The sequence below is a fragment of the Falco cherrug genome, chromosome 15, assembly GCF_023634085.1.
Source record: "Falco cherrug isolate bFalChe1 chromosome 15, bFalChe1.pri, whole genome shotgun sequence".
NCBI classification, from domain to species: Eukaryota; Metazoa; Chordata; class Aves; order Falconiformes; family Falconidae; genus Falco; species Falco cherrug.
Window position 1 is genome coordinate 13,015,863 of NC_073711.1, and position 19,818 is coordinate 13,035,680.

The 19,818-nt window shown below is 40.1% G+C and overlaps 1 protein-coding gene across 1 annotated transcript; it reads right to left on the reverse strand.

Annotated features, from left to right (window-relative positions):
• Nucleotides 1-903: 903 nt before the first annotated feature.
• On the reverse strand, nt 904-19,811 carry CENPI (centromere protein I). The gene is made up of 21 exons (XM_055727747.1): nt 19,707-19,811; nt 17,808-18,134; nt 17,371-17,508; nt 16,304-16,422; nt 15,048-15,155; nt 13,777-13,825; nt 13,417-13,463; nt 12,020-12,109; nt 10,429-10,557; nt 10,003-10,167; nt 9,585-9,705; nt 9,294-9,385; nt 8,860-8,977; nt 8,696-8,760; nt 8,130-8,227; nt 7,583-7,718; nt 5,688-5,812; nt 4,544-4,592; nt 4,166-4,399; nt 2,514-2,555; nt 904-2,149 (listed from the first exon to the last, which is right to left on the reverse strand). The coding sequence occupies exons 2-21, from the start codon at nt 18,004-18,006 to the stop codon at nt 2,018-2,020; spliced, it is 2,256 nt and encodes a 751-aa protein (XP_055583722.1). The 5' UTR covers nt 18,007-18,134; nt 19,707-19,811; the 3' UTR covers nt 904-2,017.
• Between the last annotated feature and the right edge of the window lie 7 nt (nt 19,812-19,818).

The following is a 19,818-nucleotide window of genomic DNA, read 5'->3' on the forward strand; positions in this document are numbered from 1 at the left end:
GTTTTCTCAGCCAAACACCAGCCTCAAGGGACCAATAACCATGCAACATTCAGTATACCCTAAAGGATTCTGCTATAAGCCTCTTTAAAAACATTTACATAAATCACACACAATCTTAAGAATCTAGGCACCTTTCACAACTGAAATGAAGCCTCTGGCAGCACCTTCCAGTCTGACAGGAATGCTACAGTTCCACTCCTTGCGTAGGAACTCCAAACAGCATCCAGGTAATGTGAACCCTCTTCCTGGCTAGAACTTAATGCTTTTGAGATGTATTTGCGCTCCTTTCCCCACTGACTGAGCCTACCATACACAGATTATAACTGGGTCCATGTCTCCACCTCATGTTTTCCTAAGGCTGTCAATCCCTCCACCCTGTTCCTATACAGAACCACAGCGCAGCAATATGGAAGTACAAGTCTGGTCAACACCTGACAACTGTATGGTGTAAGGACAAATGCTAAGGATCCTTAAGGAACGCAGTATGCAGGCTTTCCAGCTTAAGTGCCAGCATTTCCAATACCTTCCTGGAAGTAGCTTCATAGAAAAATAGGAGCTACCGAGCTCTCCTTCTTGGGTCCTTAGCCAAAACCTTTAAGGAGTCTAACAATAGGCAACACTATTAATAGGAACTGCCAGCCAGTGATGGTGAGATAGTCCTCAGCCAACAAGCTGAGCTGGTCCAAAATAACAGTACCAGCCTTTAAAGGAGATAACTGATCATATGTTAGGGCCACATCTTGAAACATATCCACTTAGAGGAATTTGTAATTTGTGGAGCTTCCCCCGTTGAAAATACAATCACGATTTTTTAAGATCTTTCTCTTGACAGAAGTGAGCAAGCAGCACTTACAGTAGCTGAAATAATACAGTCAAATAAGAAAGGGCGATATTTCGTCTAAGTGGATCTCGCAAATTTCTTGTTCAGTCTTTATTGAAAAATTTCCTTATTCTCTTGAGAGAATATAATATGCATATTAACCAGATCATCTATTTGAGCCAAGTAAGGTACTCAACCTAGAGCCAGTCTGATTTTAAGAGGATGAAGAAACCAAACACATCCTTAGTGGCTCTGGAGTCACTCTCAGGACTGATCCCTTTACTAGGCCAAAGTACAGATTCACAATGCAAAATTCAATGTAATCTGACCCATCTTTCAAGTGGTTACAATTCCATTTTACAACAGTGAAATATGAGACCCAAGTTCAGCTTCTCTGAACTTCTACTCAGTGTTCAAATAAAATGGCATGTTGGAAACATTTTACAGAATATAAATTATATATATGCACACATATACAACATGTACAGAACTAAAAACATGAAAAGGAAAGCTACATTTGCACTTAATAGAAAACGATGAGCTAGAGGCAACATTGTTCAAATGCTCAAATCGTTGCTAAGCCATCAACTGAGCACCAAATTTTCCAGCTGCGTTAGAAGAACATTTTAAGTACGTTAGCAAAAAGATCTTTGGGAAGCTTCACAATGGAAGTGAAGTTCAGAAAGGTCAGTTTGGTCAAAGCCAGTCTGTTAAAAGCCAGTATATACACAGACAACTGGGAAACTTTTAGTGCTCCAATCCGGTATATATATGGTATCCCAGAAAATCTGATTGTTTCTCATAATCTACTGTCAAGGAATGCAAAGCAGGTCAGGGATCAACATTACTTATAAATGAAGCAACATGGTTCATTGCAGTTTTGAGATGGAAGATGTCTGTTTCTTAATCGGAGCAGATACTCCAACAAAGAAAAATGAAGATGAAAAAATGTGGATGAGGTCAGCAGCTTCAGATCAGAGAAGTTCAGCAAGGAAAAGAGGGAGTTCAGTGTCAGTGAACCAAGCCAGCCTAAGCATTCCTTCGGTGTCTTTGCTTCCCTAAAATAGATGTCAGTACAAAAATGCAGACAAGGGGAATTCATTCTTTCCCAGAGGAAAGAAACAGAGCAATTAGTGACACAGTTCACTATATACTCTTCTTGTTCCAGAAGTTAAAAGGCTCCAGCAAGTCCCAGGGTCACACTTTCACACTCCCTGCTTTACTGTGAGAGGCCTGGGAAACACGATTGATGCTGCTTTCAATAAAGACCTTCAAGCCTTTTAAACCTTGCGCATAGAGATATTCCAGATACCAGTTCCACTTCTTTCCCTACAAAACCAGAAAGAATAGTCAGATGTGCAGAACATAGCGTTGTCTGTCTCTTAAGCCAGTCTGAAAAGGTCTGCAAATATCGTCTTCCGGTTTGACAACATCCATCCTAGTCTGTTCCCAAATGTCCAAACTTTTTGCTTATGTATTACACATTCTTAGCCTGAACATGACAAATCATGAACTTTTATTTAATATTAAGATGTTTATAAATCCCAGTTCTAAAATGAGCAAAGTCTACTGGATCAACAGTGAACATGTCAGGAACCAAATGAACATGGATATTAAAGCCTTCATTCCAACACTAATGGTGATGCCTTGAAAATTGCCTGGTTTTGCTTCACTAAACCAAGAAAAATCTTACCTTAATTAAACTGAAGTTGAAGGTGGTATCATCTGGCCAAGCCTTAAGGAGAGGGAATAAAAATAGTATCAAATCAGATAAAAAGTACGTCCAGAGTTGTCGGGCCTCTGCTTAGCCCCCTCCTAAACTGAGGATTGCAAGTGTGTAAAGAACTTCAGGGAAATTTTTAATCATGCTTCAGAATGGGCTTCCACCATCAGCGTGCCCACAAGTGGTAACAATATGGAGACCCTCTTGCCCTGTGCTGCAGCATTACTGGATAGCAACAGAGACTATTTATAGGTATCTTTAACCATTGTCTCTCTACAGTGTAAAAGCCACCCCCTCAAAACATTAGATAGATAATTCCCAACAATGAGAAAGAGCAAGAGGAGAGAATCTACTGACATTAGATTATTGCTTGTGTTCTCCGAGTGTGCTGCAGAGCAGTGCCCTCTGGTGCTCAGCACAGTATCTAAGAAAAGATGGCACTGCAGCTAAATAGTTTTTCCTGTCTTGAGACAGATCTGTGATAGTTGCTAAGCAATACCTCTTTCTTGGTTCTGAAGTAGGAAGAATGCAAAAGTTCTCCATCAGAAAGTTTTGGAAAGGTTTGGGTATGTTTTGCTGTGGTTTTTGCTTTGGTTTTGTTTTCTTTTTTAACTTACAAAAGCTACAAGAAACCACAGAACAGAAAGGATTAGACAAGAGACATGAAAAACTTCTGCTACAACAGCAGAGACACCAAGGAAAAGAAGTTGTATAGAACAAAAATAAAATAGTCTCCTCTGGGGAAGACAAAACTTTAGTTTAATCAGAAGTAAGAGACAAACTACCTATGTTCAGGACACTGAGTATATAAATGAAGGCAAATTTGTGAAGTGTTCCTAACGAGCATTCTTTGCTTCAACTTTAACCTTAAGTTTCCCTTGCTTCATTTCAGGAATCACACCTACGCACACCTTCAGCATGCCAGTGTTCCTCAACAAAATGGTATCTTTGTGCACCCTTTGGATAGCCTACAAGACCTGATTTCTCAGAGCAGCATGCACATCTTGAAACAACTCTGGCAAGCTGCTCCCTCCACTATTCAGTAACTGCATTGGACACATGATGACACCTGGAATTCACAACTGCTACTAGCAGAGCTTGTATCAGACAATACAAGACAGTACCATATCGTCTCACTTCTGTACTTGAAGTAGTTACTTGTATTTCTTGTTTAATAAGCCATTCTCAAAAGCTACTGCAAGAACCAGAAAGCACTGCTAAAAAGTTCCACTGCGTGCACTTGAATACAATTCAACTACCTCTTTCTTGACTTCCTGGAATTTAAATGTTTAGGTCACGCTCCATATTTTGTGGGGCAGGACAGTACCGGGACGCTTATACTGAATTATTTATTTCTTTATTTAGCTATTTTAGTTCTATCCTCAAAATTATCATAAGCACAAATTCAGATCTAAAACTGTCACATTCATGCTTTCATACCATGCAAACAGACTATTCAAATTGTGCCACTGATCTGACAAAAACACAGAATGCCATAACAGCTTTTGAAAGCTCAGTTGACTACAAGTCAGCCAGTAGACTGAGAAACACTTCTTTAGAGAAACTGTCAAGACAGTACATCTGGTGCTGCCAAAAGCCCAGTTGCTGACCTACACCATTACCTGCTGCAGGAAGTGGATAGCATAGCCCATCAGGGCTGGATGGTAGACAATGTTAAAGCTGGTTTTGAATTCCTGCACTGCAGTTTTCTTCAGCAGTTCATCATCCATACGAAGACCTCGAGGATGAACATCCTTCTGGAATACACTGGATGTCCACAGACAACCCACCATAGCTATGACATACTGGTTGTACTCTTGGTATGTCTGCCTGCTGAACTTGAATTGCAGTATTTTCTGAGGGACAAGAACACAAATTAATAAATAGCATCCTCAAAGCAGTTGTGTACTTCCCCCAGTCCTTAAAAGGATGCCATCAGCATTCAGCCCAGCTTCCTTGCTAAGGTTCATTCTAGCACATAGTAGGTTTGTCCACAATACCTGTTTACTCAGCTCATTTTCTTTTGCAGCCACCAAGTTGGTTCGATACCTGAAAAAACAAACAAAACCAGAAAGTTAGCAAATTTTTACTACCTACCAGTGTTGAAAAAAGCTGGAGGAATGTATTAAGAAAGCTTATTTCCTCCACAAGAGAGATTACCAATCTTTACTGGTAAAAAAAGAGAGACATATGAAAAAATAACTGAAAGTGATTTTATCAATTTGGCATGGACCCACCCTTTCCAGACAGAGTAGGGAGACATCCCATAATACTAATCTCTTAAATGATTGAAACATCCCTGGTTTGCCTGGGACAGTCACCTTCATAAAGATAATATATGCAAGAATTAACATACAGCCTTAAAAATCAGCAGAAAAATGCAGCGTATTTTTAAGAAGGGACATTTTCATTCACTAAGCAGAGGAACAGAAGCCACTGGAAGTAATGCAACTTGACAGTTGTTCTATATAATAAGCACTAGCTCCTCTTATTTCCCAGAGATCATCCTGTCATGTTAATTACCCTGCAGACTCCTTGAGAAAAAGCCACATGGAGAGCCCTGTGCCAGCTGTCAGCAATTGGCTACTCTTCTTCTCAGATGCAACCACTGGAAACAACAAGGCCAAGCACAGCAGCCATGTTGGTGGATCCTACAGAGCGCTAAACACTGCTGGTGTTTGGACCTGCAGACAACATAAGGCAATCCCAAATTCCCAGGGTTTGGAGGTGGCAGAATTACTTCCTAATCAGCACACATTACAGAATTTGTAAGGAAAAGATCAGGTTTAGTGGTCAAAGCACAGGAGCGAGAAGCTGTATAGTAACTACTAGTGATTCCAGCTGGCTGACTTAAGTTGTCTCAAAGCAATATGGGAACTCCTTTCTTCACATATGAAAGATATGGAAATAATACTAGGAAAGAGGTCACAATCCTGCTATTTTGGATAACAGACAAAAAAAAAAAAAGAGTAGGAACTACAGCTATAAAATCCTCTATCATGAAAGCTGGACACACTTGGAACTTTCACCTTTGCCTTGCATGGTAAGAAAAAGTAATTTCAGATTTTACAACAAAGTAATTTTATTTCCAACAGACTGAAAGAGAAGACAAGGAGTCCCTACAGCTCACACCATTTGTAGTACCTGTACATAATGTAGCAGAGCTGATTCAAGCTGACAGAATCCATGCTGAGAAGAGCTGGATAGAAAATTCCAGCAGGAGGCATTATCAACAAAGGCAGATTGTACCCCAGATACATGTCACACACCTACAGGAATGAAGCAAATCCAGGCAGATTACTACAGCCATTAACAAATCCCAAAGCATCTAAGAGCAAAAGACAGCATGACACTGCGTTCCAGCCAGCGCTATCAACTTCACCTAGGAGGGAAGGCCAGGGTGAAGCAATTCCCTTTGTTTTCTTCTCAGTATGAGACACACACTGGTGAATATGTCTCAGTCTCTGCTTCAACCATTTAGGTATGCCATATGTTTTGACACTGTTACTTGCAGAGACAAAACTACCCAGGATCCAAGTAAAAAAGTAGCAGCCATTTTTTTTTTTTTTCTGACCTTTTGGATCATTCTGAAATATATATAGCTGGGATTGCACTTAAACCTGACCTTATTCCTAACCTGGTTTGCTAATACCAGCAAGCCAAACACACCGTACATCTCTTCCAGTTGGGAAATTAAATCTTTCTATTTGACCTTGCTGGAATTGCATGAACACGCAATGAAGCTTTGTTCTAAGAAAAGACAATATGGCCATAAAACGTGGGTTTATCATCAGACTTATGTTTAGAATTTAAGGTTGAGTTTCAAGTAAAAAAGACATTTTAAAATAATTTCTGCAGACTTTACAAGATCTTCAGCTATGACGACACTGAAAGCGATCGCTGTAACTTAACACATTACGTCCTCTATAGCTTAGCCACAGTAATTTTTCCCAAAGGTATGCATCATTCTCAGAAAAATAGTGTTCTAAGAACATGCCTATCTAGTTACTACCATTCAGACCATAACAATTAATCTGTGACAGCCCGCCATCCCAAAGATGGACACTTTTTACATTTTGTTAGATTAGGCACAACTGTTTTAAGACTCCTTCCCTTATCCTCCTAACAGATTTTTCACCAGATTGTTTGCCAGACCTTCACCTTTCCTCCTGCCCTCAGTACAGCTATACCATGTAAGGCATAGGCAGATACTTGTAATTTAACTGAATTACTGATATTTTCAGAAAACTAGACTTTGTACTTAATATCTCAGCTGCATGATTTTAGAAATCTCTGGGAGTTCTGAATACATAAGCAAAATGTCAAGAAAAAATTAAAATTCTAGTTGTCTGCTAGAGCACCAATAATCATATATCCAAGGGTGCATGATTCCCTGTATATTTCCATAAAAATGAATATTCATTTATTTTAAACACAGCCTTATAACAAGTGCTGTTGCCCATTAGTTTTGTGCATTTTTAATGGACATTTTAGTCACAAGTAGATCCCAGAACTATCGTTTTTTCTACTCATCACAATTTTATTCAAATTGTAGAAGCAACAGCTGCATGGCTGGAGTTCACATGGCAGTAAGCACATCTACAGAGAGGATGCGAGGAAGCTAGAGAATAGGCATAAGCCTATTTTATGCTTCTTAGTTTGTCTACAGGACAAACTGAAAAAACTTCAATTTTTAAGGGAACATTTAAGAAAAAATATCAGGATATGTTGTTTGAAATTGAACTGAACGTTGTTCTTTTCTATAAATTAGCTTTAAACTTGTTATGCCATATTGTTACTTCCCTCTCATAGTTCACCTCTAACTTAAGACTAGCCACTTTCCAGCAGTGTATTCTGTTCTGCCTATGGATGCAGCAGCAATCACCTGTAGATCTACCAAGTATTGGGAACATTCTTGCATTTAACCACAAAGTTCTGTAAATTATAGTGAGGAAGGTGTTTTCATGCTCTAGCTGTAAAAGTGCTAACAGTCTTTAGAGTACTGGGATTTTGAAAGTCAAAATGAATAGGATACATACGGTCTCATAGAAATCCAAGATGAAGTACAGCAAGAAAGTAGTATTATTTTCCAAACGCAACGCAACAGTAGAGATCCATCCGACAAAGTGGACAAGTTCAGCCACTGTGTTCACTAGTCCAGAAAGAGTGGTATTCCTGCAGCAATGGCATGATGCAGCGTTAGTATACGCACCTCTTTGCAAACGGTAAAGAATGGTAAAAAAGAAACTGAAGATTATCCTTTTGCTGCACCAGGCATTCAGCAACATGCATTTGCTCTTCAGTATACCCACTAACACATTGTTACCAATATTATAAACATGTCAGCTGCTAGTGTTACAAGGATTTTGACCTCTGGACATTTCAGTTTTCAATGTCAACAGAAATACTTCTTAAAAAAGAACAAACAGGATTGACAAGGTAGTTTACAATATAGAAGGTTAATAATGCTGTCATGTTTATGCTAAGTCAGTCTTTATGCTAGATAGTAGGGGTAGAACATATATATAAATACACTAGTGAACAATGTACAGAGCACTGTATCGCACTTATTTCAGACAAACTTACAAAGAATGGACTTGAAAGCCAGACTCTGAATTCAGATGAATCACATGCCAATTTAACCAGTTACACAACAGCTCTTTGAGGCTCTCAAGAACACTGCACTGCAAGAGACAAAAAAGAAAACAGGCTGACAGCAATTTATATAAGTGAATTACACTAAATAAAAAATGCCATGAGAATTGACATATACAAGGAATGATACCAAGAGTTTCTTAGTGAGATAATTGCATGTCCCCTTGATCTGAATGTATGCATTACATAGCTTTTCTTGGAGAATGTGAGTTTCAAATACTGAGTTAAAATCGCAATAAACCAAACCAGCTATTTTCTTGCGTACTATCAGCTCTTTTTATTTCCAGTGCCCCAGTTTAATTCCAGTCAAAAAAGAAAATCTCAAAGGCACTCAAATTCCTGAAGAAGTTACATTGTAAGTATATATTTTACCCTTATTTGGGCACAGACTTCCCCAAAAGAAGTCCCCTATACAATGCCTCAGACTGCTACACCTGACATAAGTGCAGACAGCAATATCAACTAGAATAAACAGCCACTGTATTCACTTAAGTTACCTTAAAGTAAAGGGATGATGTGAAAAAGAGCTGTGCTAGAGGATCATAGAGATGTGACTTCATTTCTGAAACAAATGAGAAACCAGTATGATAATCTGTGCACAAATTTTATCCCCCAAGATCAGACACTGTCCAGCCTCACCCAAAGGATGTACAACACATACCAGAGAAACTGTTAAGGGGGATCCAACTCACAAGCCTGAGGAATTGTGATCGGCAGGAGAAGCCGTCCCAGAGAGGAAGGCTCCTATACAGGAACTCTTCACAGGAAGAAAATCCCTCCTACAAAGCAGAGGATGAACGTTCAAAAATTCATCTTATATGCCTGCACCTTGCCAGCCTCACTTCACCCTGGAAAAGGGGCTTACACCTCCTTCCTGCCATACAGTTCACCAGGACATTCAAATTATCATTCTCAAATTATTTTTCCTGCAGAAAACAAGACCATCTCCAGAAAAATTGACCTACTCTAAGAATATGTATTTTTATTAATTGAGACAATGTCACTTCTCAGAGATACTACAGGAAACAGGTAAGTCCCAAAAGTATGTTACGACAAGACTGTGAAATCCTTGGCTTACACAAAACGGGCACTTACCTGCAAAAAGCACTCTGTTTTGTAGACAGTCTCCAGGAAGTCCTTGAATTCTTCTTCATGTTGGTAATTATCAGCCACACACCAGGTGCATTCTAAATCAGAAAGCATACTGTATTTGAATATGAACACAGCAAGAATAACAATCAGAAACAAAATCCAGTTTTCCTCCAGTTGTTATAAGCCTATGTGATTATCACTATAAAACCGAATAGCACAGTACCATTGTTGAAAGGTGACAAGCCTCACACATCCTTTGCATGGTAGGGAGGTAAAGTAATACCAGGCTCCTACCTTCCTGAAGAACCTGGCTCATCCAATAGTACAGCCTCAAGAAAACAGATTCATCTTTGATGCAATTCATATAGTGAAGCAATAAAGGGTTTGTTAGCACTGAACCCATCTGGGAAGGAAACTGCAAGAGAAATCAAGAAAATGTTATTTAATATTTACAGCAGCAAGTTGCTAGAGAATCTCATTCTATCAGTTGTCCAGTCCTTTTACCAGTAACAAGACCATCTCCAGTTGTTATTGGAGTATATACACCAGTGACAAGACCAAGTCCAGATGAGTTGTGACCCTCAGGTAGGACTAGATGCTCTGTTAGAACTAGGTAGTCCACATACTCTTCACATGTAAGCAGGGCATAGAGGAATATAGTTTGATCTCTGAAAACATTCAGTGAGCTTACCGAGACCTTCCTGAAACTCACCTCTAGACGGTGGATATTTTGTAGGAGCTGAGGAAAGGTCTGTAGCTGCTCCACTGGAAAAGACTCATTCATCCTGTACAAATCAACATGGTTTTTTTCCCTGTCCTCTTCTAAATCATTTTTGTTTGTACTGTTTGCAGGTATAATCAACTGGGTATTCCATTTCTGTAGAAAAGAAACAGAAATGAATAGCAATGACTCAGTTTCCAATGCAATCAGGTATGCTTGTGACCAGCATTCCTGTAAAGACCCTGGTTTTTGCAAAAAAGGTATCCAGGCTTTCATTATAATGGGAATGCTGCATTTCTATATAGCTACTCCACCCTTCCCAGTGCTGAAATAAAGCCTGACTCCCAGTATTTGGCAATATTCATAATTAAAGTAGCTACTTGACACCTTCTAGGGTCTATCTTAGGCATAACCTACCCTTTTTCGTGACCGAAGTTGAACTGTGCCTAAGAACAGCAGCCGGGGCACTGGAGAGTTCTGTTTGTTTCTTTGCCTTACTGCGTTGATTGCTGCTTTCCATGGGCCCTCTGAATTCTTGAAATAAGTCTGAAAACATAAATCAGATATCTATACAAGAAGTCAAACTAAAGCAAAGCAACAGAAAGATCAGTTTCTAGCCTAATAAACATGACCACAGTATGTGTAATACACTCAACTCTGCTTGACAGACCAAGAGGCTAGGTTTTCACAGCACGGAACTCTCATCACTCCTCAGTTTCATTACCTTTTATGACTACAATTCAAGTTATGCTTTTATTTCCTTCTGGTGTCCCCTTCTTCAGAAGAAATCTCCAGCACTTCTGGTTTATAATCCTCATTGAGATCAATCATCAGTTCATAGATTAAATCTCAAGTATACATTGAAATAAAACATGACCAAGGTATGCTTTTGCAAGTTGCTAGGAAAGTTTCCCAAATTCAGCATCAGTGATACCCACCAAACAGAACGATTCCATGAGTAATCAAGTCCTCAAGTTAATGTAGATACTACCACTAAAAAGAAAACTGGAAAAATGAACCCAACACCTTTTCTGCACAAAACTTTTTGTCACTTCAATTACAATAAGCCTTTAAATCCCAATCAAGTGCCAAACCATCATAAAAGTATTCAGATTGGTTTGGGTCTAGGTAATCAAGCTATTATTATACAAGTCAACACAGTTTATTCATAAAAACAGTTGAAGATGTACTTGGGTTTTAGTTGCTAGTTATTTCACTTCTGTGCATGCCAAAAAATGTAAATTCTCCAACAGACAGCACAATGCTAAGTATAAATTTATACAGCAAAGTACATAAGCAGATTGAAATCAAACAAGCTTTCTTTTATAGAAACACAACTTGTCTACATATAAATTGTCTTCTAAAAAAAGTCAAAAAACAAAACAAACCCTAAGTCTATCCCATTGAAGTAACAAAAGAAAATTTGTTGCAGAATTTAGGTCTTGCTGCTATTTTCTGATACATATATTCAGTTTCTTCTACATATGTTCTACTTGGTCAAAGGGCTAAGCATACATGTAGGCCTCTCTAAAAGCAGAGTAATTTTTTGCTGTTACCTTGAGGCTCTGACAAATCACTTTACTATATTTTTCCCCACTTTTTTCTCTTTCTTATGGCATAGACTTCCCAAGTGGGAAGTTACTTACTGACTTCCATTGTTATTTGTACTTAAAGTGAGCAACTTGAACAATGCCTTGTCCAAATAAGACACCTGGTTTCCTGAAGAACTTAACTTTGTGTCAAACAAGTCAAAACCAGCAAAAACACCAAAAGGAGGATTAAAGTAATCCTCGTAAGGATAAAAGTGGATACCATTCCATTCCAAATCATCTCATTGTGCTGAAGAGGAAAGAAAACACAAGGAATCCTCATTAAGTCTGATTTTTCCAGTGAAAAGAGTAAATAGAATTAATCTTCACCACTAAATCATGGTACAGCTTAAGTGGAAATCTTGGTACAAATACTGGTGTAAGTACTGGTTCCAAATAGATTAAATCCAGTTCCTTACCTTCACTTTCCCAGGAAGGGTTATCGTCACCAGCTCAGGACAGAAGATTTTGTAAAGTGATAGTAGAGCCTGCAGATGAGACTGCATTCCCTGTAAAATAGCAGCACAAGAGGAAAAATGTGGGGGATGTATTTAATATACAAATGGAATACTGTATTCTAGAAGCAAAAAAACCCCCAGTGATTACTAAAAGCTTTCTAAAGCTACATGTCAGTAAGTAACCGTACATGAACAACTGCAAATGAAACGAAGGACAGGAACTGTGTCAGTATCACAGGAAGGGGACTGAAGAAGGAACTTGCTGTAGTCAAAACTAATAAAAAAGGAACTTAATCAACAGTCTTCAGCTGTCTAAATGCTCCAAAACCACGCTGTTATAGTGTTGTGGTTTAAGCCCAGCCAGCAACCAAGTACCACGCAGCTGCTCACTCACTTCTCTCCCCCAACAGGATGAGGAAGAGAACTGGGGGGGGGTGGGAGGTAAAAAACATGGGTTGAGATAAGAACAGTTTAAAAATTGAAATAAGATAGGAACAGTAGCAATAACAATAATTACAATGAAGAGGAGAGGGCGAGAGAGGAATAAAACCCAAGGGGGGGGGACGGGATGGGGGACGGACGGGAACCACCAAAAAATAAGTGATGCACAATACAATTGCTCACCACCCACTGACCCATGCCCAGCCAGTCTCCTAGCAGCGATGGGTGCTTCCCGGCCAACTCCCCCAGTTTATATACAGAGTATGTCATTCTATGGTACGGAACGTCCCTTTCGGTAGTTTGGGTCAGCTGTCCTGGCTCTGCTCCCTCCCAGCTTCTTGTGCACCTACTCTCTGGCAGAGCATGGGAAATTTCAAAAGCCCTTGACTTAGAGCAACCGCTACTTTAGCAACAACTAAAACAGTGTGTTATCAACATTATTTTCAGACTGAATCCAAAAACACAGCACTGCACCAGCTACTAAGAAGAAAATTAACTCTATCCCAGCAAAAACCAGGACATACAGGTTTTCTTACAAAAAAACAGGACAAGATCCTCTACAATCTTCTATTTCTCAGTCGCTTTTGTTACTACTAGAAAAAGGAGGAGGAATAGAAAATTAAAAGTGCTAATACATAAATTAAGCTGCCCCTTGTTTCAGAGATTTTACCACACCTAGCCATAAAATGTATAGCTTTGTGCATGCCATTGCATGTGCTTGCAAAACGCAAATGAGAATTAGGGACGCACATTCAAAATAGACAAGGCTTGATGCTACAAAGACTACAACCTACGATTCCAAGTCTAACCTTGTCCTGAGACACTAGCCAACGCTGCTCCGTCCTGTAAGGACATCAGTCTTACAAAATGCCTTATTAACCACAGTTCAAACACTGGAAGATCTAAAATAAACTCACCATTTTTGCTTGGAGGTCAAGCAGTCTCCTAATCCGAAAAGGTTTGACTGGAAATACAATTAAGAACATAATGGATTTAAAAACCACTATCAGACATTCAAGCAAAAATGCAATATCACTTTTATTATAGAAAGTCACAGCAAAGCAATCAGAACCAATCAATCTTTCTAGGCTAATAGACAGGTTTCCAAATCAGAAAGCTTTACACAAATCAGACTGACCTACCATCTCATGCTTCCTTGCCTCAAAAGCAATATATTGGCTAGTCATTGTATTAGCTCCATTGGAAGAAAAGGCAGCGCCAGCAAAAAGAATAAGACATAAAATGGTATTCCATCTCATATAATTGGATAGACTCACCATTTTCTTTCCTGGTCAGCAGGTAGAGCAGGTGGCAGACATAAGGGCACTGCAAAGAAAAGGCAGCAATGAACTATCCTGCATGTGCAGACTGCTAACCAGGATACACTAAAAGCAACATACAGGCTTCACAAGTTAATACTGTTTCATTCAGTTGGCTGCGCTGTGTCCCCGTTAGGGCAGAGTATACCTTACTTCCCCCCTCAGGAAACAGCATGTTTTTCACGTCACATATGTCAGTTTTATTTAGAACTATCTGCACTATGAACAGTCCCTATAGTAAGACTGGAGCTCACTGCATATATTGATTGGGTTTTGGAACATTAGATATCTCAGGAGCCAGCAGTGAAAAGTACAATTACATTTTCAAACAGAAAGGCACCTTTGAATCAAAATAATTAGAGCTTCTAACTACACTTGAGACTGTAAGGGTCTTAAAGTAGTTTCACACCAACTCCAGCATGCTTTCCAATTGGTCCATCACGCTTGAAAATACTGTTTTAAAGAGTAAGAACTTAAATCAGTTTTATGAAAAGGTTATAACTAATAAAAACATAAAACTATTAAAATCTTTCCAAGAAATAAAACTCAAACTTAAGGAACTTTAAAAGTCTTAACGACAAAATATTCTAAACTGAAAGAATATCAACTATTTCATTTCTGTCTCATATGACTGCCAAGACCATCTCAATATGAACTGAATCCAAACACTTCTAATATTCAAGCACCTGGATTTTATAGTTGCCATAAAGCATAAATCTCCTGATTGCTTGTTCTCATTTAAACTATATCTCAAATCAATCCATTAGAACACCATTTAGTTTTTCACCTTTAAATAAATATTGCTATAAAACGTTTTTCTTTTAGCGTGAGGTATGCAGCACATCAGTTTCTCCCCAGGAGTGGGAGACTTCACCTGCTGATGTCCAATATAAAAGGCAATCCCAGAGACTGCACCAGCATCATAGTTACTCTTGGGTATTTAGACAGAATATCCTGTCACTGTTTGTGATGCAGGCTAACAATGCTTGGAAACATGTTTAAACAACCAGACCACAGCACTGAAAGTAAATTAACCCTACAGTACTTCCCTGTTTATGAATTTAAGTTTTACTCAGCAATCTTAGAATGCAAAATGAAAAAAAAATTCCAGCCATCAGAAAATAGCCTCTAACCAACAGCTACTCCAGACTGCTTTGAGTATTAATATGCATACTAATGAACATTTAGGTTTATTTTGTCGATTCCACATATTCTTCAGCTATCCTTACCATCTTCTCATCTTGCAGGAAGGAAAAGAAGAAACCGTAGAGGGCATAAATTTGTTCCTTGTGATCAATGAAGTCAAACATTGTGATCAGCCATTTTAAAAAAAGCAGCTGCAGGCAAGAAAAAAGACATATTACATCGTGATGGGCAAAAGCAAGACCAACCGATCACTAGCTGATTTAAGAGACACAACCATTAAGGTTACACGCCACTCTCAAGGACCACCAGATAGCTACAGATGAGCAGTACAGGAATAATTTAGCTATGGAAGAAAGTCTGCCAAAAGCACAAACACCCGTATCAGAATGGAAAAAGCAGCTGAGATCCGAGTATGTGCTAACCATCAAATATGATCTGAGGGCCCCTCACAAGACAGACATTGAGGTACTGGAGCACATCCAAAGAAGGGCAACAAAGCTGGTGAAGGGCCTAGAGCACAAATCTTATGAGAAGCAGCTGAGGGAACTTGGGGAATATAGCCTGGGAAAAAGAAGGCTCATGGAAGACCTTATGCTCTCTACAACTACCTGAAAGTAGGTTGTAGCAAGGCAGGTATCAGTCTCTTCTCCCAAGTAGCAAGTGATAGGACTTGCTATCTACTCATTAAGAGGAAAGAGCCTCAAATTCCACAAGGGGAGGTTGAGACTGGATGTTAGGAAAAATTTCTTCATGGAAAGGGTGGTCAAGCATTGGAACAGACTGCCCAAGGGAGTGGTTGAGGCACTGTACCTGCAGGTATTTAAGACACGTAGATGCGGTGCTTTAGGGACATGGTTTAGTGGTAGACTTGGCAGTGTTAGGTTAACAGCTGGACTTGATCTTGGAAGTCTTTTTCCAACCTAAATGATTCTGTGATGTAAACTTTGGGGAGACTATGTGAAGACAAAAGACTGTTTTGCTAATGTTAAGTCAAGTCCTGCTGCCATGGCCAAAGTACACAGAACCTATGGGATACCCTTGCTGAAGATGGTGAAGAATGCCTCACATAGCTGAAGTATTTCACAGAAATATTGGTGGAGAAACCATTCCTAAGGAATTCAGATACGTAAGGCAAGCAGGAACTGTGCAAACTTCCAATCACACTTTAAAAAAGCATTCTTCAGTTCCCACTGCCATTCCAGCAATGGGGGTGTCTGCCAACCTTTCTAAATGACAGTATGTTAGGTAAGTATTTCCAGGATTTTTGCTTCCTGAAAATAATCTGTCCTCACCATCCCTGTGCAGAAGCAATAACTACTGTGAGCATTTACTAAGTTACCTGGACATTGCCTGAGCATTTGCCGACACAGAGCCAAGATACAGATGAAACCACAGAATTTTCTGGTATTACTGAGGCTGGAACCAGGCTCTTCAGTAAATGAGTATTCAGTGTATCAGCTGGAAAATACACAATTTTAAGTAAGACTGTGCTCATGTACCAGGTTCTTTAATAGGGTTTTGCAACTTCAGTCAAAATTTCCTCTGGACAAGATTATTCAAAGCTTCATTGCTTAAATTAACAGCACACAAGAATCTAGTAGGGACTTACCTATCTCTCAATTTTTTTGAGGTACAGTTCTTCCCAACTTAAAGAAAGAAAACGGAATATCGAGTATTGGCAAGACAACCAAAAGTAACACAAATTTCTGGTAATATTCAGCAACCAGTTCCTTCAGCAAAAGTCTGTATGACTGTCAGTCAGACATCAGCAGATAAATGTTCTGGAGGTAAGCTAGTAATTTTAAATCAAGAACAGCACTAAATGACTTGCATAGTGGGAAACAAATCTTGTGTGCTCCTCTAGGGTTGGAGGGAGGGGGAAGTTTAGGGGGGTTTATTTTTATTGAATATTTCATTATTTAGAAGCACCAATGTTGGCCACCACTTCTAAGAAAGCAGCATAATGGCTGCACTGACACTGCTGAATTGATTGTTAGGATGACATTTTAAATTTAGCAAATCTCACTAACACAACTATGTGTTTGTTCAATTATTTTGATCAAAGAAACCTATACAAACAGTTACAACAAGGAAAAAGACACAATGACTGCTAAGGACACCCTTTAAGCCTATCAGAGACCTGCAGTTACAAGCAAAGGAAATAAGCTTCTCAAAAAATATCTGTAACAAGCTGAAATGTCTTTCTGGATATCACTCCCCTGTAGCAAGAACTGAGGTTATTTTTAGCATGAACTCAGAAATTACACTGAAACATTCCAGAAAGATTTTATGCTTCATATAAGTACCTACAATACAGTCACCGTAAACACATTATCTCAAGCAGGTTTGACTAGAGGGGAAAAAGATGTTCTCAGAAAACATGCTAGTAGTACATAAACATTTTACCAAATTTGCCACTGAGTGCCACATTTAGCAATATAGCAAATCCTTCAGGGGGTAACCCTCTTTGCAAGGCAATGCTTTCCACAGTAGTCAAGTGTTTCTGCAGAGCGTGGTCCTTTTTCAGTGAAACACGATCTTGAACTAGGGGGGGGGAAAAAAAAAAAAAAAAAAAAGAGATGACAAACACAAGGATGAAACAGCTGAACTGAAAATTAACCATTTTAAACTTCTCTGCATGGTCCTTACATATATTCCTTTTTGTTGGGTTCTGTATATATTAATAGAAAGGGGAAAACCTTTTAAGGCATTAAAAAATTATTACAAAGCTCAGGCATTAAAGAGAGAAAACAGCAGGTAAAATTATTTTATTGTTATTGTTACTAAAAATTTAGTTATTATCCTTTTCAGTCCAAGGTACCTAACCTTAAAACTGCTCTTACCTTTCTCAAAGAAGCTCAAAGCTTGCTCAAGAGAGTCTTGCTTGCTGCCATTTTTCTGATCGTTAGGAGACTGATGATTCTGAACACTTTTTTCAGGGTCAATTCTCCCTCCTTTTTGCCATGCAGAGAGATCAGTTTGATGTTTATGGTGAACTTGCAGAGGCTGCTTTGGGGTCTTAGAAGTCTGACTTCGCTGCATCTTTTCAGACTGCCAACTGAGACTGAAGAATGTTACTCATTTGTCACGTGGGTTCCAATCCTTCATTACAAAGCAGCAAGAAAGCAGATCAGCCTCCAACAGCTGAAGAACATCAGAGAGCTGGTTCCCTGCAAGAAAAGAAAAAATTATTTTCCTGACAAACAGACTGTAGAGGGATACCGTATAAGGTAACAAAGTAACTTGAGGAAAACATTTGGAGTTGCCTGCTCCCAAAAAGACCATACAATACTCAGAAGGTGCATAAACAGTGTATCAAAACTCCATTCTTTCTTTCGCGAAAAAATGGAAGAAAAAAAAATCACAAACATTAAACTCCACTCCTTTTATTTAAAAGTTACCTGATAAAATTTTGTATAGTATTTTTATCCAAAAATTAACATAACCAGAAAGTTAACAAAACACAGTCAACAGTTTTCTTCTGAGCTTATTTTGTGGATTATCAGTTTATTTACTTGTCTGTGTATGCCAGTGTAATCAGGAAACAGGTCGTGATTTCCTGCAAGGCAGCATACGGATTTTAGAGGATCATAACAGCACTTATCTTCCTACTTTAAAAAAATTGGTTTCTTCTGCAGCGTTTCTACCTATCAACTAGGACTAAAAAAATGACACTTTAGTACACTTCCAAGTATGAGAGCTACCAACACTGCAAAACCGCCTAGCTCCGAGTGAAATACAACCATGAAAAGCAGAATTTTCTCCTCAATATGTTGGAGATATCAACTTTTCACCCACAAGATGTGAAATTTTACTACAATCTCCAGGATTTGGTTGAGTATGCATGCATGTTCCTGGATTGCTGGAGCCTATCTTTTGCTTCCCAGCTTTCCTGACACAGTAAACCAGAACGATTCACAATTCACACTCCCTCTTCAGCTCTCACTTCCTTAGGACGTTAGAATCATCCCTATTTTCCTATAGGTTTGTTTGTCACTGACTTCTCTGTGCAGCATACCAAGAAGAAATCTATGCATAGCTATGTCAAGACCTCCTCTGAAGCACACGCAGTGTATTTGCATTTACAAATGAAACTTACTGACTCCAGGTGAAACGTACCCCCTCAGCATTCAAAAGCAACACCGAAGACATAGGAACTCCCACAAAAATGCTTTGCATGATGGTGCCTAAGAATAACAGATGCTACAAAACAGCAGAAACTCCCGGTAACGACTGCGGTGCGGTTAGAGGAGCTGGAACTGACAGGTAAGGGTTGCAGAAATCGCTGAACGCTCTGGGATCTTGGCGCTTGCCCCCCGAATCGGGGCAGGCGGCTCAGGAAGGGCAGAGCCAGCAGCCCTGGGTCACCACAGCGCGGGCTGCAGCCGCAGCTCTCGCACCGGCTCCCCGGGCGCCGGCCCCACCCGTTTTGTTGTGGATTTTTTCTGGCTCTGCCAGGAAGGCCTGGTGTGGGAGAGGCCTTAACGCACAACTACCGGGCAGGCTGGCCCAGCAAACCCACCGCCGCGCGGGTTCCGCGGTGCCAGGCGCTCCCACGCCGCTGCGGGCACGGACGCCCCTCTCCCCCCCCCCCAGCTCCCCACAGCGGCGCCCTCCGGCCGCGCGCAGCAGACCCGAGGGAGCGGAGGGAGCCGCGGCCCTCCCGGCTCAGGGGCCCCAAACCCGTCGGGAGAAACCGCCCCGGTGCGGTGCCCAGCCGGGGGTCCCGCCGCAGCCCCCACCTGCCACGGGCGCCAGCTCCAACCGCCCGCAGTTCAAACTCCGCGCCGCTCGCCGCGCATGCGCGCTGCCGCCTGCCGCGGGGGGGGAGGCGGGGGCGCGGCCCTGAGCCCG